Source organism: Hyperolius riggenbachi, chromosome 3 (genome assembly GCF_040937935.1).
Source record: "Hyperolius riggenbachi isolate aHypRig1 chromosome 3, aHypRig1.pri, whole genome shotgun sequence".
In the NCBI taxonomy this organism is placed as follows: domain Eukaryota; kingdom Metazoa; phylum Chordata; class Amphibia; order Anura; family Hyperoliidae; genus Hyperolius; species Hyperolius riggenbachi.
This window is the reverse complement of record NC_090648.1, coordinates 448477307-448494771: the sequence shown is the minus strand read 5'-3', so window position 1 is coordinate 448494771 and position 17465 is coordinate 448477307. Positions and strand designations below refer to the sequence as shown.

The window sequence follows — 17465 nt, the reverse complement described above, 5'->3', positions numbered from 1 at the left end:
GGTAGATGGGATTGGCGGTTGCACAACAGTGCTGGTACAGCAGGTAGTGAAACACTCTACTATTATTGCTGGTGACAGCCCCATTCATGCATATGCATCCTGTGGTGTGGAGAAGCAATAAGTGGAAGAGAAGAGGGTGCCCAGACTTATTTATGGCTCCAGCTGGTGCAAACAAAAGTCAGGATGATGACTTTGCATTTCTATAGAGAAAAAAACTACAGTTTAGTAAGTTTGGTGGTGGTGGTGTGTGTTTGTGTGTGTGTGTGTGAGGGGGGGGGTATTTATTAAAACAATGACACAGTAAGATTATGAGGGAAGATTAGTCCTTGAAGACTCATCTGCACACCATTGCTTACCTGCCATCTTCATAGATCCACCCCCTACCTTGGACTTACCCCCCACCCCCATAATGTGTCCCTCTCCGCCACTCCTTAGATTTTAAGTCTGTTTGGCAGGGCCCTCCTACCCATGTTCTTCTCTCCACCACCATATGGTCTAAGTGACTTGGCTGTGATATTTTGTATACCATTGTTGATAGTGATGGCCCTGATTAGGAGAACTCATGGAGAAGCATGTGATCAGTTTGAACACATGATAGATTTGTAAGGTCCTGATTTGCTGTGATGACTTCCTGGTTTAACACATGACCAGGACCAGCAAATCAGAACCTTACAAATCTATCAGCTGATCAAACTGGGGATCGGTTGAAAAGGGCGCCCGAGCTGCCTGTATGAAAAGGGCGCCGCCATAGACATCAATGTTATTTTTGGAAATATGGGCTACAAGGTGTAGAAAAGGGCGCCCAAGTTTTGATATAGGCTACAAGTGGGCTCCCCTTTGTAGCCCATATTTTTTCGGCTACAAGGTTTTCGGCTACAAGCGGGCTCCCCTTTGTAGCCCATATTTTTTTAGGCTACAGTAAGGTGCCCCTCTGTAGCCCATATTATTGACTTTTTTTTGTAGCCGAAGTTTTTATATGGGCTACAAGCACTGTAAGCCAAATTATTTCATTCCCCCACTATCCATGGCGGCCTGGAGGGGGAATAGTAATTAACACATCCCAGAGTTTTTTTGTAGCCGAAGTTTTTATATAGGCTACACCAGCCGCCTTGTTTTTTTTGTAGCCGAAGTTTTTATATGGGCTACACCAAGCGTCTTTTTTGTAGCCGAAGTTTATATGGGCTACACCAGGCGCCTTTTTTGTAGCCGAAGTTGGTATATATATGGGCTCCACCAGGCGCCCTTTTTTACCGGCGCCCTTTTCATGTAGACCCGTCCTGATTTGCTGTGATGACTTCCTGGTTTAACACATGACCAGGACCAGCAAATCAGAACCTTACAAATCTATCAGCTGATCAAACTGATCACATGCTTCTCCATGAGTTCTCCTAAGCAGGGCCATCCCTAATTGCTGAACGCTGTAATGTCCCTGTGTAACATTGTTTAATGTTGTAATGTCTCCCTTATCTATTGCACAACACTGCATACATTGTAATACATCAGCACTTTATAAATAAAGTTTATAATTATTATTATTAATAGTAATAATAAGAATAAGAATAAGAATAATGTGTTAAAAGTCACTAAATGTTAACCCTAGCTTGTAATCACTGTTACTTGTCATAATGATTTGGTTACTACTGACCTTAACTGATAGAGGCAGGTTGCTACATAGTGTCTGACCAGCTAATAGTATTTAAAAAAAATGGAAGAAATCATCTGTCTGGAATTACATTCACCGAGGGGCACAGAATGTTCTTTATCATAAAGGAATCGAAGACGTGAAAACTTAGTGAGTAACTTTGTAACAACCCACTGTAATCATTGTAATAAACTGAGTATTCTCTGGCGAAAAATTCAATTTCACTGATTGTTGGATTCTTGTTAAGTAAACTTCAGCAACACACTTCAACATTATTATTTTAAAATAATATGCTTTGAACTTTGTTTTACAGATACTTATTTTTTTCTTAAAATGTTGCATTTGTTTTCTAGCCATACTGAAATAACAATATTCCTTCTGTTATTTTCTGATACAGCCACCTGGTGGCACTGTTCCATTATTGTTGACAACTAGACAGTTTTTCTAATCTATACTTTTAAGACACTAAATTAGTTTTCCTAAAATGCGGTATCAGCGCCGTGACCCCCGACACTTGCATTTTGTTCGAAATCTAACAATTTGGAGAAGCTTTTCTAACTCCTTTCCCGAAGAGGATGCCACAGAAAGTCCTAAAACTATTCGTAAACTTTGTAAACTCTTACTGTAAGAAATGTACTCCCCCTACTACTGTTTGTCATACTGCCAGCTATACAGCAACTACTTACCATTAATTAACATACTTACCAGCAAAATCATTTTAAGCCTAGCAATTGCCAATTACATGTTAGCTAATTGTAATTGGATTTCAATAACAGTAGAAGCATGATAAACATTCCATTGTTGAAGGACCAGTATTGAGAAAAGAAAATTATACAATTAAAAATACATGTGTACATATACTTATAAGAAGTACATTTTACAAAAATGCACTGTAATTACTTTTTGCCTGTGTTGCTATCACTTTTACAGTAGGCAGTAAAAATCTGAAGGTTCTGAACTAGTCCAGGGCTGTCCTACTCCAGTTCTCGAGGATTATATCCATGTCAGTGTTTAGGATGGGCTAAACTATAAAGAAATGTGTTCTACTTGATGAAGCACAACTTTCCTGATTCTGTCCCCTCAATTCATGTGCCAAAAAAATGTGTGAGGACCTTGGCCCTTGAGGACTGGAGATGGACAGCATGGGACTAGCTCATCTCCTCATGGGGGATTCTCAGTATTTCCTTTATTCTTTACAAAAGCACTCCCAGGAAAGGATCTATACAAAGATGCCAGCCAGTCTCCCAGCTTGCACACTAATGTGGCAGTTGGACTGAAAAACTGTCATTCAGTGGGTACTTTTGAAACTAAAGAAAATGATAAAATTCCCTTTCGAGGAGATGGACTAATCCAAAATCAGTCAGATCTGTTAGATTTTTACAACCTATTGTAAGTGACAGCAACATAGGAAAAAATACATTTATAGTGCATCTTATTCTGAAAAAAAAATTACATTTTATATACATGCATTTTAAATGTTACAATTTTTTTTACAATAATGGTCCTTTAAAGGAAACCTGAACTGAGAAGGATATGGCTTTTTCCTTTTGAAATAATACCAGTTGCCTGACTTTCCTGCTGATTCTGTGTCTCTAGTACTTTTAGCCATAGCTAGCCACTCAACAAGCATGCAGGTCAGGTGCTCTGACTGAAGTCAGACTGGATTAGCTGCATTCTTGTTTCAGGTGTGTGATTCAGCCACCACTGCAGCCAAAGAGATCATCAGGACTGACAAGCAACCGTTATTGTTTAAAAGGAAACATCCATATCCCTCTCAGTTAAGGTTCTCTTTAAGTGTTCTTAAAGAGGAACTGTCCCGAAAATCATAAAATTTTAAACACATACAAATAAGAAGTACATTTCTTTCAGAGTAAAATGAGCCATATATTACTTTTCTCCTTTGTTGCTGTCACTTACAGTAGGTAGTAGAAATTTGACATTACCGACAGGTTTTGGGTTAGTCCATCTCTTCATGGGGGATTCTCAGCATGGCCTTTATTCTTTATAAAGACATTCCCTGAAAAAGATTTATACAATGATGCTGGCCAGCCTCCTTGCTCACTGTACACTTTTTTGGCAGTTGGACGGAGTAACTGCCATTCACTAAGGGCCCATTCACACTAGAAGAGCTTTTCTGAGTGTTTTGCAGTTTATTAGTGTTTTTTAAAATCGTTCCTATTCACTTTCATTAAAATTGCGGTAAAAATCATGGAAAATTTTACGATTTCGCGATCGCATATGCAAAAATCGCTGAGATTTTTACGTGATTTTTACCATGATTTTAATAAAAGTGAATGAGAGCCATTTTAAAAAACGCTAATCAATCGCAAAACGCTCAGAAAAGCGCTTCTAAGGCTTGATTCACTAAGCCGTGATAACTCAAATATCACACCTTATCAAAGATATCACACCTTATGAAAAGATATCTCACACCTTATGAAAAGATATCACACCTTTCGAAAAGATATCATACCTTATCAAAGTTAACACGCCTTATCAGAGAAGCATAGAAAGTGCTGCGAACCCGCAGGGGCTCAGGGCAGGACAAGTGCCATTGCCAATTATAAGTTCGTAGCGCTCGCTATGCTACTCTGATAAGGCATGTTAACTTTGATAAGGTGTGATATCATTGAGAAGATGGGCTAGTCCAATATCTGTTGGTAATGTCAGATTTCTACTACCTGGTGTAAGTGACAGCAACATAGGAGAGGAAACGCACTTCTTATTTGTGTATGTTTACATGTATTTAAAATTTTAAGATTTTCGCGACAGAGGTCCTTTAATTACATTCTTTTTATGGTGTCCACCGAAGAAGATCAATGAGATGCTGCTGATTTTTCTGACTTGGAATTTGGTTTATCCAAATTTGTATCAATTGAATTTGATTGCTTGTTTCAAGCTGCATGGAATTTGCATTCAAGTTGTTAAAATGTATATGCGGACCAAAGGCCACACCGCACTGCCAAAAACAGGCCATCGGGGATTACCGCGTTAATACAAGGTAATTCCCTTCTGTCTGACAGCCAATCGGGAAGTGACGCTCGCTTACGCTCACTTCCTGTTTTGAAAATACGGAACTGCACGGAAGGGTATTATACAAAATACACTTCCGCTCATGCACACCTCACTGCCGGCACCATCATTTTTAACATTCCCGCATCACCATAGACTTACATAACTTCCGATCCGCTACAGATTGCTGCAGCCCGACGCATAACCAGCGGTAACACAGGTCTATCAGAGCGTTGGGGATGCTACGAAAATGTCACTGCTGTCGCATCACGCTGTACTATAGCAGTATGAAAGTCCCCATAGACTTTCCTTGCCCTGCGGTGGGGTGCAGTATAATTACAGCACTGCTCTAGTGTGAAAGGGCCCTAAGGGTTTTATACCCCATTCCAACTGACATCAGATCAAAACTGTAGTGAACGACTGATGGAATTTATTTTTGGATAATTTTTTTTTTATTTCCTCTACCGAAAAATGCCAGAAACAATCACAAATGGAAATTGAAACTGTATAAAAAACCATGCTAGACAGTGGATAAAAATTCAAGTAGTGGTTTCAATTGCGTTAAAGCAACCTAAATTACAATTTTTATCACGAGGTACATGATATTAAAAAATAAACTTGTTATACACAATAAAAAGAATTGTGACGATCAGGGCCGGCCCGCTCATGAAGCGGGGTGAAACATTTGCCTCAGGCGGCAAACTTCTAGGGGCGGCACCCGCCCGGGGGGCCGGCCGCCGAGCTGGAGGGGTAGCGGGCACGGCGGGGGTATTGGGCCTAGCGGTGGGGAGGGGGGTTGGACCCCCCCTCCCTCGCCTGGGTCCCCCGATCTGTGCTCCCCTCCAGCTGTAATTAGGAAGCAGCTGCTTGCAGATCGTAAGAGGCAACGGGCGGGGAGGACTCACCTTTTCCGCATTCCAGCGAGCACTCCACTGACGTCACTTCCTGCATTGCCACCCACTGTATTGTAAGTGGACAGCGATGCAGGAAGTGACATCAGTGGAGCGGACGATGGAACGCTGATAAGGCGAGTCCTCCCTGCCCGTGCCTCTTACGATCTGCAAGCGGCTTCCTAATTACAGCTGGAGGGGAGTGCAGATCGGGGGACCCAGGCGAGGGGGGGGGGGGTCTGACCCCCCTCCCCACCGCTAGGCCCAATACCCCCGACCTGCCCGCTACCCCTCCGGCTCGGCGGCCGGCCCCCCCGCACCCACGGACGGGGGGCGGCAGCAATTTTCTCCTAATTTTGCCTCAGGCGGTAAGAAGTCTAGGGCCGGCCCTGGTGACGATTCAACTGAATCAGTGCATCATGGCCTAACGTGCGTTTCACAGCTCAAAAAAGAAAAAATTGCCTCTTTAGAGGCTCAATATCCTAAATGTACAGTATGTAGAATCGCCAATACACAGTGTAAGCATCATATAGAGAGGAGGTCAGATAATTTCCCCCAAAATAAAAAAAATGAGGTGACTGGCTCAGGAGGTTGTGTACTTCAACCTGAACATGGTAAGTCAAAGGAAAACGTTAGCAGTTTGGTTATTTATTGCATAGAGTGTGTCCCACCATGTGCGTAGATGTCTTTTCTTTCACTGTGTATGTCAAGTCACTGCAATTCTGTAAGCAATTCGTATATTTAGGCTCTGAAGAAGCGGCCTTTTATTTCTTGATATATGTTGTATGTACATTTGTGCTCATGATTTTATATACCCTATATACATATACATGATGGTGGATTGCTGATGTTTTGGGTATGTGTGTTCTACAAAGGAACAGGAAATTTGGTGAGAATTAATGGCAATATGAATGCAGTAAGTAATCAAAAAAATACTGGAGGAAACCGTGCAGGAAGCTGAGCAAGGGACATACTTGGACATTCCAACATGACAAGACCAAGTCGACCTGTCATTAGCTACAGCAAAACATTCTTGATTGGCCATGTCAGTCTCCTAACCTCAATATCATTGAGCCACTCTGGGTAAAAACCTCAAATGTGCAGTTAATGTAAGACAGTCCAAGAATTACGGGAACCGGAGAGTTTTTTGCCAGGAAGAATGGGCAGCTTTATCATCTGAAAAGATAAAGAGCTTCATACACAACTACTTCAACAGCCTTCAAGCTGTCATTGATGTTAAAGGGGGAAATTCATGGTATTAAGAACTGGGGTATGTAAACTTTTGATCAGTTGCTTGACAATAAATAGCTTCAGCCAACCACAAGCCATGAGTGAAAGAAAATGTGTAATATATATATATATATATATATATATATATATATATAATACTTCTCTTCTGCTAGTATGGACACTGCTACAGACCAGGAACCCCTTGTCGCTTGGTCTCCTCGACTTTGAAAGATACAATATTTATTATTTCTCTGCACATAGATGCATAGATGCTGATCAGTCAGCCACAGCAATTTTTATGACTATTAAAAGTCAGGTAAAAGTGACCATGTAAAGAGGTACATCCCTGCACCTGTCAGTAGTAATGATAAGGAAAAAGCTTTATCAAACTGGAAATTTTCAGGGACTTTACCAGAGCTGACTGTGGGAGCTTAAACATGACATCACTATTACTGCTCGCATTTGCCAGGGATGTCTAACTCCAGCCCTCAAGTAACCAGGTCCTCACACATTTTTGGCACAGCTCAAATTACTAGACAGGAATGAATCACGAAAGGTGTGGTTCATCCAGTAGAACATATTTCTCTATTTCTTAGTCCATCCTAAACACTGGCAATAGAGATTTCCCTCGAGGACTGGAGTTTGACCTGCGTGTTAAGCAGGTATTTTCTAGGTTGGTTAGATCTGAATTTGAACAGCCATATTCGGGTAGAACATAAGGACAACCTGAATCCGAACATCAACACTTTTTCTGATCAGAAAAGCTAGTACTGACTTCACCACCCATATTCTGCCCTAAGTCTTCTCCTGATAAGAGGATGTAACTGGTTGAAATTATTAAACTCTCTTTTACTTCCTACTAAGTAAGCAGCGCCCCCTAGTGATCAGACAGAGCAGTGTAACTACATGTAAGAAAAAAGAAGTATAGGCTCTTCCAGTTATTAAGCCCCTAGTGCCAGCGGGTGCAGATAAAGGAGGGACTGGAAATAGGGGCTTTTGATCTGTGCAAGGGGCTTAGAGGACTATTTCCAATTAATGTACGTGATTAGTATACTTAGCCATCAACATAAGTTATGGAACACTACCCTGAATAAAGGAGTCTGAATGTAGAGTTTCGCTGAAAACCCATTTGTGAATAGCCTGCGTATTAATAGACAAGGCACACAAGGAGTTAATATTACCTTTTGCGGAACTACACTTTTTCCATCCCATGCATATCCTCGCTTGGTAAAGTAGTTCACTGTAGCAAACTCAATCAGTGCAGAAAATACAAATGCGTAGCACACTGCAATAAACCAGTCCATAGCAGTGGCATAAGCTACTTTTGGAAGAGAATTTCTTGCGCTGATACTCAGTGTGGTCATGGTGAGTACTGTTGTCACTCCTGCCGGAAAAAAAAAGAAGTAAAAACATGATAGTATGATGTATGCAAAAAAATATTATTAATATTATGAAAGTTCATATGCTAACAAATTGGTCCTAGAGTTGCTTCTTGGAAGGTTGAGCTTTGCCTGGTCTCATCCACTTATAAAGGACCATTGCGACTGCGAAAAATTGGAAAATGTAAAATGCCTACGTGTAAGATGTACATTTCTTGCAGAGTAAAATGCATTATAGGTTCTATTTTTCTTATGTTGCTGTCACTTACAGTAGGTAGCAAAAAGCTGACAGATTGTGTACTAGTCCATATCCTCATAGGGGATTCTCCGTATTACCTTCAATTTTTACAAAACTACTCCCCTGAAAGAATCTATAGGCTAGGAGAGCATTAGACAGTGCAGAAAACCTTGTGTTTTTTGCACTGTGCATTTTTGATTTTCTGCTGTGTTTTTGGTACGTTTTTGTATGTGTTTGCTTTTTGTGTTTGAATTATTTCATGTTTTTTTTGTGCATTTCACATCTGCATTTATTGTTAATTTACCTAAGCAATGGAATAAAATACAGTAACATATTTAAAAACAAAAACACACCAAGATGCATGTAAAAACGTATTCCTCAACATCTCTACTGAGGTACATTATGTGTGTTACAGGCGTTTTTTGAAAATTATGCAGCAAGTTGTGCATTTTCAAAAACACAGAATGTAAAACGTACATCAATGCATTTTAACATGCGGCCCATAGACTAAAAATGTCCACACCACTGAGCCCTGGGGTGATGGCACTTTGGTGGTGGTGGCCGAATGAGTGTTAAGTGGGGTGCCAGTATCAGAGCAGGAGGAGGAGGATATGTCACGCTTCTGTGCGGAAGCTGAGAAAGATGAGGTGTTCTGTGTTAAATAGTCAACTACGTCCTGACAATATTGGAGGATGATGGCACATTCCTTCTTCTAAACACTGTACTTTGGTCAAGGGCCAAACAACACCACAACAGTGCGTCCTCGAACAGACCTGCCAGGTGGCCTGCCTCTGCCTTTTGTTTTGTCCATATTGGGGAGGATGAAGTGAAAGGTATGCACTGACTTGACTAATACAATGTGCAGTCACACAGGTGCAGTTAACAGGTATGCACGGAGTGGTATATCACACTGCGTGCACTCATGTAGGTAGGTGGGTGCACTGAACACAACAGGTAGGTATTTGCAGTGATGAGGTATATGCAGTAATGGGTATTACAATGTGCACCTGTCACACACAGACAGGTATCGGACAGGCACAGTGACACTGCGTGCGCTCAGCTCACGTCGGTATGTGGGTGCACTGTGAACAACAGGTAGGTAGGTATATGCAGTACAGGGTATTACAATGTGCACCTGTCACACACACAGCTAGTCACTGAATGTGATGGGCCTGGCAGTGGCACACACACAGTAGGAATTATCAAGGCTGTCTATGCAACACAAGTGTCAGTGGGACACACAGAAAAAAAAATAGATCACAAGAACAAGATTAGTTCTCAAAAGAGCTGTTGTGGGGTGCTATTTTAGCAATAAGAATGAGCAAGGAGAAAACTAACAAGCCTACAAGAGCCTAACTTATCTTTCCCTATGAGAGTCTGGATCAGCAGCAGCTGTCCCTTCTCTATTTACTGCAGGTACACGAGTGACTGAAATGGCCGGCGATGCCTGCCTTTTATAAGGGGGGGAGTGGTTTCAGGAGGGAGTGTAGCCTGATTGGCTACAATGTGCCTGCTGACTGTGATGTAGAGGGTAAAAGTTGACCCTAATGGTGCATTATGGGGGCAAACCGAACTTCCGCAAAAGTTTGTGGTTCTCTGCGATCGCAAAACCCTAAAAGTTTGCCAGGAACCGTTCGCCCGCGAACCGTTCGGGCCATTTCTATCCATGAACCGTGAAAAAAATTGCCTCTGAAGAAGCTACCTGGTCATAGGTTGTGAAATGTATGTTAGGCTATTGAAATTATGAACAATGTGTATAAAGGACTTTTTTATGCTGTGTCACCTGTATGGCTATTGATTGGCATTACTATTAAAAGTTATGTTTTATGCATCAGATTACTATGCCGAGAACCCGTCAATTTGTATTTTGGTTTTTTTTTCGTACTGAATTCTTAGAGGAGTGTCCCCTTTCTTCCCAGATATGAGTATTGATATTTAACATTAGTATAGCAAGCCCAGAACAGTGGCAGCTACCCCTTTTCCTGCACCCCTCCCCTACTTTACCTATTTTTACAGAGGGCAGGGCACCCACAGCACCCTACCCTGTGACACTGAGCAGGGTGCTGTTCTGGGCTTGTTTCGTATTTAGTGATGCTCGTAATCTACGCATATGCATAATTTTGCATCATAGTTGATGCCTTGGCATCGTAGTTCAATTCGTAGTTCCAAAAGTACGCTTACGAAATTACGCGTAACGTAGTACCTCTATGTGTAATTACACCTGCTACGTGTAGACCACATGGGTATTGGGAAGTCAACTACGCATGTATTAATGCTTCTATTTTTATATGTAACGATGTTCATGCGCATTGGACAGGGGAATGAACGCGTAAGAGAGTTCCATGCATGTGCATTTGACGGATTAATGCAGAAATTTTTCTGCATGATGGCATATTCGTCCGCATACAACTACGTTATGGATTACGCGTAATTTCATAGATTAATGCATAATTACAGTGCACATTAGTAGTTCAACAAATTGAAACATAACATAATTTAACTACGCGTAATTGCAGAAAATTACGCGTAATTCCAGCGTAGCGTAGAATGCTCCTGACGATCATCACTATTCCTATTGCAAGCCACAGAGCATCTTTGAGTACCCTCCAGTACCCCTTATTGACCTATTGTGTTTTTATTTCATTTTAGTGCTTTGTGGAAGTGGGTAAAGGCCAGGGTACATCATTAAACCTTTATGCATTTCACACCTGAGGAGGGGGCAGGCATCTTGGGGATCTCCTTCTTAAAGGGAACTCACAGATGCCAACATGACCCCCCCAGCATCAACCTGTCTTCTGGCATGTGCCAATAAAGTTTACTGCATTTTACCCACTGCTTGGTATGCTACAGGCTCTTGTACATAATTGTACCTTGCTAACTCATAGAAGGATGGCAGTGCCAGATTGCGAGGGAAGTGGGAGTGGTCTTTTTTGTCTACTTCTTCAGCTGAACAAATAGTAGCTTGCATTCTGGAGTCATGTAGCAAGCAGCACAGGCAGAGAAGAGATTAACCTGACAGATGCAAGTTAAAAAGGATCTTTAACCACTTCGCATCCAGACCTTGTTTCCCACTTATGGACCAGAGCAGTTTTGAAAGTTTAGCTATGTCCTTATTTAATCAGAAATAACTTTATCCCTACTTATAGTATGACACAGAAATGAAATATATATTGTTTTTTTCAAGACAAACTAGGCTTTCATTGTATGCCCTTTTTTCCCCTCGAACAATTTTGTTTTCTATGAATTTTAATGGGAAAACAAGGAAAAAATTGAAAAAACACATTATTTCTCAGTTTTACCAATTCCAGTTTAAAAATAAAAAGTGCTACTATAGATAAAAAAAAAACACTGTTTCTGTTTAGCTATTCTTACCGATTATCACAAAACTCAGATTATGTTCCTGTCACAATTTATGGTGAAGATATTTGATTCTGATATAATGCTACAGAGTGTATTTTTCACTATGAACTGTGAAAATAAAAGTATTTTTAATGGTAAAAATCAATCTCATTAGCTCAGGAAACATATATTCCCGTTCACCAATTAGTGCTGCATCAGATAGAGCCAGAAATGTGCACAGGAGCAAGCCCAATCCTGCACAGCACTGCTTCTGCTACAAGACATATCTACTGACTCGTGGCTTAGATGAATTCAGAGGACGTAGATATACTGCAGTGGTGGATAAAGTGATTAACCAAGGATTGAACTTCACCCCAATCAGTAGCTGATATCACCTTTACCACGAGGAATCTTTACCTTTTCTCGAATAGATCATCTGTATGGCTGATATTGTGGTGACCCCCCCCCCCCAGTGGGATGTCAGGAGCATGTTCCTGACAGTTTGCTGTCAGTGAACCTCACTGCATTGTGGGAAATAAAGGCTTTTTCCAACTGCCAAGCAAACAGTATCTCCCCTTTGTGCATAGATCTCTCAGTAATGAACATTCCATACAGATCAATTGGCAGGACTAAAGCTTTCACCACCACTGATTAATTTCAGAATGTAAATCGGGGTGAGGAAAGATTGTACAATGGACAAACACGGACTAAACAATCTATAAATTAATATTGTAAACAATACACACTTTTATTCAGTATGTCCTTTTCATTAGAGTTCTTTAAATTACACAGAAATAATAAGTTGCATGGCAGATAAAAGCAAACAGATGTTATTTTCTGGATGACCCTTGTATTTCTTTTTTAATTGTCTTCCTTTAGGTGGCAAAAGGTTGCATAGCTCACCAGGGTCATTGTTTAACAGCTGTTTTACGTAAAGGTTAGTGAATTAGCAGCTGTATGACTGCAGTCAAGGGTAGGGACCCACAATGAGAATTCTGTGCTAATAAATACGAACTGTCCTCATGCTGTGGCTGCTGCACGTGACTGCTAATCCTAATTGAGTAACATTTCAGCAATCCAAGCTATACCCTGCTATGTTCAAAGCAAGGATTAAAAACTATTTCAAATTAGTAACTAGTAAGGGTTTTTTTTTTTAAAGGGAATCTGAAATTAAAATAAACTTATGAGATTATGAATGTTATGTGTAGTACAGCTAAGAAATATAACATTAGAAGCAAAGATATGAATCTCATATTGTTTCCAGTACAGGAAAAGTTAAGACATGTCACTTGTTATGTATGAAAAAAAGCGTCTCTGAGCTCTCTGACCCAACTTAGGTAGGAGACTGTTTTCTACAACAAAGAAGCAGTAAAAGACAACTTCAGATAACGTTTTACTGCAGGAAAGTTCAACAGGTCATTCGCTTTGCTCTGTTTCATAGTTTAAAATGCAGAGGGTGGTATGTAAACTTAAAAAATTAGAGAATGATACAATGTCATTAAAAAAAAGCTATATAACTGAAAGTCGGGGCAGGATTTTCCATAAGGCACTGCAGGCACGTGCCTACAGGCAACTTATGTGGGAGAGGCGGCCTCAGATCACTGACCTCAGAAGCTTACAGTCTAATCCCTGCTTCATATGACTGACCTCAGACATTTACTCCCTAATTCTTGTCTCATGTCACTAAGAAATTCTAAGGACAGTGAGTGAGATAAGGCAGGGACTAGAGTTGAGAATATTTTTAATTCGAGGTGTGACCTGTTTTCAGGGGTGGAGTTTAGGGTGCCAAACGCCTGTGCCTACCGGCCTCTGAGTTAAAAATATGAAACTATTTTCTTTACTACTAATGTTCTATTCATTTTCCTTACTACACATACAATTCATATATATATATATATATATTTATATATATATATATATATAATTCCCCCCCCCCCCCCCACATCAATGTCACTTTAAATTCCTGCTCAGATTCACTGGACCACTTAAGACCTTCAGTGTTCTCCAACCAATCATCTCCAAAGTGTCAACATTTGACAACGGCTGTGCAGCAAGAAGTAAAATGTGCCTTTTTTAAGTTGCATCTGAACATTTTCTACACATCACATGCCTTTGTTACCTTGACAACTGCAGATATTAATATATTACAGCCACTGCAGTATTTCCACAGTGTTGTTGACTAAGAAAATGGTAGATATATAAAAATGATGGCCAGGTGTGTCACATAGCAATGTATTTAATAGGATATTTTGGTAACCTGTTATTTTTATTCCCTAAGGAAATATGTCATGCAAAAAATAACTGAATTCTAATGAATGTATTTCTGCTGAGCTGCAAAACCAGCTGCAGTATTTAATGTCTTTGCAAAGCAGTGCTAATAAGTACAAAACAGTTGCTTGGAAATATGTCAACCAATTAGCACGATGTACCATTAGGCATTTCTTAAACGAGACTGAAACATGACAAAAAACACAAAGGGAAAAAGTAGAGAGCCCTTGATAGTGTAGCAATTTAGTACCAAAGTGTATCTTATCTCACTAATATTATAAATGAGAAATTCTGGATGTTTGGATGTTTGTTACTCGATCAGGCAATAATTAGAGATGGCCTGAACGGTTCGCACGCAAACTTATTCGCGCGAACTTCACTGGTTTGCATTCGCGATTGAACACAAACTTTATGCGAGTTCGACCCGCCCCCTATACTACATCATTAGGATCAACTTTGACCCTCTACAGCACAGTCAGCAGGCATAGGGTAGCCAATCAAGCTACACTCCCTCCTGGAGCCCCCCCCCCACCTTATAAACCACAGGCAGCGTCAGCCATTTCACTCACTCGTGTGGCTGCAGGAATTAGAGAAGGGAGAGAACCTTGCTGCTGACATAGGGAAAGCTTAGTTAGGCTCTTGAGTTAGGCTTGTTAGGTTGCTCCTTCTTGTTTATCTTATTTTTAAAAAGCACTCCTCATCCTCAACAGATCTTTTGAGAGCTAATGCTTTTCTTGTGATTCCTACTGTGCCACTGCCAGGCCCAGCACATTCAGTGTGTGTGTGTGTGTGAGTGACAGCTGCACATTTGTAATACCAATCACTGCATACCCACCTGTTCAGTGCACCTACCTACCTACGTGAGCGCACGCAGTGTCACTGCACCTGTTCATGGTGCTTGTGTGTGTGTGTGTGAGACAGCTGCACATTTGTAATACCAAACACTGCATACCCATCTGTTCAGTGCACCTTCCTACCTACGTGAGCACACGCAGTTTTATATACCACCAGTCACTGCACCTGTTCACAGTACCTGTGTGTGTGTGTGACAGCTGCACATTTGTAATACCAAACATTGTATACCCACCGGTTCAGTGCACCTACCTAGCTACCTATGTGAGCGCACGCATTGTTAATACCACCAGTCACTGCACCTGTTCACGGTACCTGTGTGTGTGACAGCTGCACATTTGTAATACTATAAACAAGATTAAAGGACCGGCACTAGATTACTGGTTCCACACTGAGGGTAAATTGGTGATTGCACTGTGCCTCCAGAACAAACAGTTCAAGACCATAAATTAATTAGATGAAGAAAGCTTCCGGGCACCAGTTGCAATTAAAGAACCACCTTTATTCCATCCTCAGTCAGAGATCAAAGAAAAAGGATGATAAGCCTGACAGCCTGTTTTGCAGAGTCTAAGCTCTGCTTCTTCGGAGGCAAAAGGTTTAACAATCTTTCATCATCCAGCACACTTAAATACAATAGGACAGTCTTACCTCTCCATCGAGAACTCCCCCCAGCCGAGCAAAGGCGTCGACGAGGATACTGGACCTTTGATTCAGGGTCTGATTTTAGCCCTGAAAAACCCGTAGGCTCTAAACCAATACCTACTACGCCCAAACCTTCGTCATCATGTGCAGGAGTCCCTTTAGGCGGACCAGACGAGGCCGCAGGAAGCCCTGTTCAACAGACTTCAAGACGGGTGAAGTAGAATCGCAACACCCCTGGTCGGAAATATTGGAGGAAGAGGCATTAGGTCTATCTGGTGATGACCTCCAAATCATTAATCTTACAGGGTTTGTATTGCCAGTGGGGTGTGAGTCTCTTCTTAAAAAAGGCCTTAATTTCTCTATCAGTTGTGACTTCAACAAGTTTCGCTTTGAGGTGGACTGGTACAAAGCAGTTCGGAAACTTAATATATCTACGCATCAGTTCCAGGATGTATCGGATAATCTACTTGGTTTTGTACCTGATATGACTGGACTTGACCTTCAGGTCTTTACTGATCTGATGAATTTATTGGAAGAAAACGAACCTGGGACGCTAGCTGCTAATCAGTTACCGACCAATAGTGATGCTTTTATCCCTTGCCGCTCAGTTAGAGATTTCCCCTCCTGTCCAGGCTCAGAGATAGACATCTTTGATGTTAGAACCAAGGATGATCTTCAAGCACTTATCTTTCCAAAGGACTCAGCAAATGTATCTCCACAAGAAATGTCAGCCTTGAAATGGTTAAGCACTAATGAACAAATTGTAGTGAAGAAGGCTGACACGGGAGGCAACTTTGTCCTTATGTCAAAGGAGGCATATAGGGCAGAGGCACTTAGACAATTAGAAGGCCCAGAAGGCTTTTATGAGAAATTGAAAAGTGATCCCACTTAGGTTTATAAAAGGGCATTGCAATCACTCCTACGCCAGAGTATAGAGCAAGGGTGGATGTCCCGAAAGTTGGGGGAGGGCTTGTTCCCTGAGTACCCTAAAAACCCCGTTTGGTATTTTTTGCCCAAAGTCCACAAAAACATGGAGCAGCCCCCGGGAAGGCCGATTGTGTCGGCCGGAGGGTCAGTTACCGAACCGTTAGCACAATACCTGGAGTATTTGCTCAACCCCTTTTTGGACAAAATTCCTTCCTACCTGGCCAACACCTTGGCGGCCCTGAGGCTGCTCCCATCCATACAATGGAGGTCGGGGTACCACCTGGCCTCCATTGATGTGGAAAGTTTGTACACTAGAATCCCACAAGATAAGGGGGTGGAGGTGTTGAAGCACTTTTTTGGTCCAGCAAGGGAAGGATGAACACTGGGTGGAGTGTGTGGGCAGTTGCTTGTCCTTTGTCTTGAAACACAATGCCTTTCTCTTCAATGGTAGGTGGTACAGGCAGGCCTCTGGCGTGGCGATGGGCACATCGGTGGCACCCACGTTTTCAAACCTTTTTCTGGCGTATTGGGAGGAGGAATACATCTACCATCAGCATAATCCCTATCGCCACGCCATTGTCTCCTGGCACCGCTACATGGATGACGTCTTGCTTGTCTGGGATGGAGATGAGTCCCTTTTTAGGGAATTTGTTGAGTGGCTAGGTATGAACCGATTGAATATGAAATTCACAGGGGTATGGGGGAATACCCAGATCCAATTTCTGGATTTGATGATTTATGTAAAGGAGGGGAGGCTGTTATCTAAAGGGTTCCGAAAATCGACAGCAACCAATTCCATCTTGGCCTATTCAAGTTACCACCCACGCCATATCCTAGATGGGATACCCTACAGTCAGGAAGATTTTGAAGCACAGTGTAGAGAGTTGGGTGTTAGATTAATGTCCAGGGGTTATACACTTTCCCTGTTGATTGATGCATTCGTGAGAGCCAACGGACAGAAAAGAGAGAATCTACTCCATTGTAAAAAGAGGAAGAAATCCCTCAGGTGCAACACAGGGAAACCAGTTATTCCCTTTGTTTTTGAT

General features: G+C 41.6%; 1 protein-coding gene across 3 annotated transcripts in view; it reads right to left on the bottom strand.

Moving 5' to 3' along the window:
* The window catches only part of GABRA1 (gamma-aminobutyric acid type A receptor subunit alpha1), a 281789-nt gene that overhangs the window by 13147 nt on the left and 251177 nt on the right, over window positions 1-17465 (bottom strand). For all 3 annotated transcript variants that reach the window (XM_068272974.1, XM_068272975.1, XM_068272972.1), the window contains exon 9: window positions 7956-8158. In XM_068272974.1, coding sequence (XP_068129075.1) covers window positions 7956-8158 — 203 coding nt within the window. The remainder of the gene's footprint in view (window positions 1-7955; window positions 8159-17465) is intronic.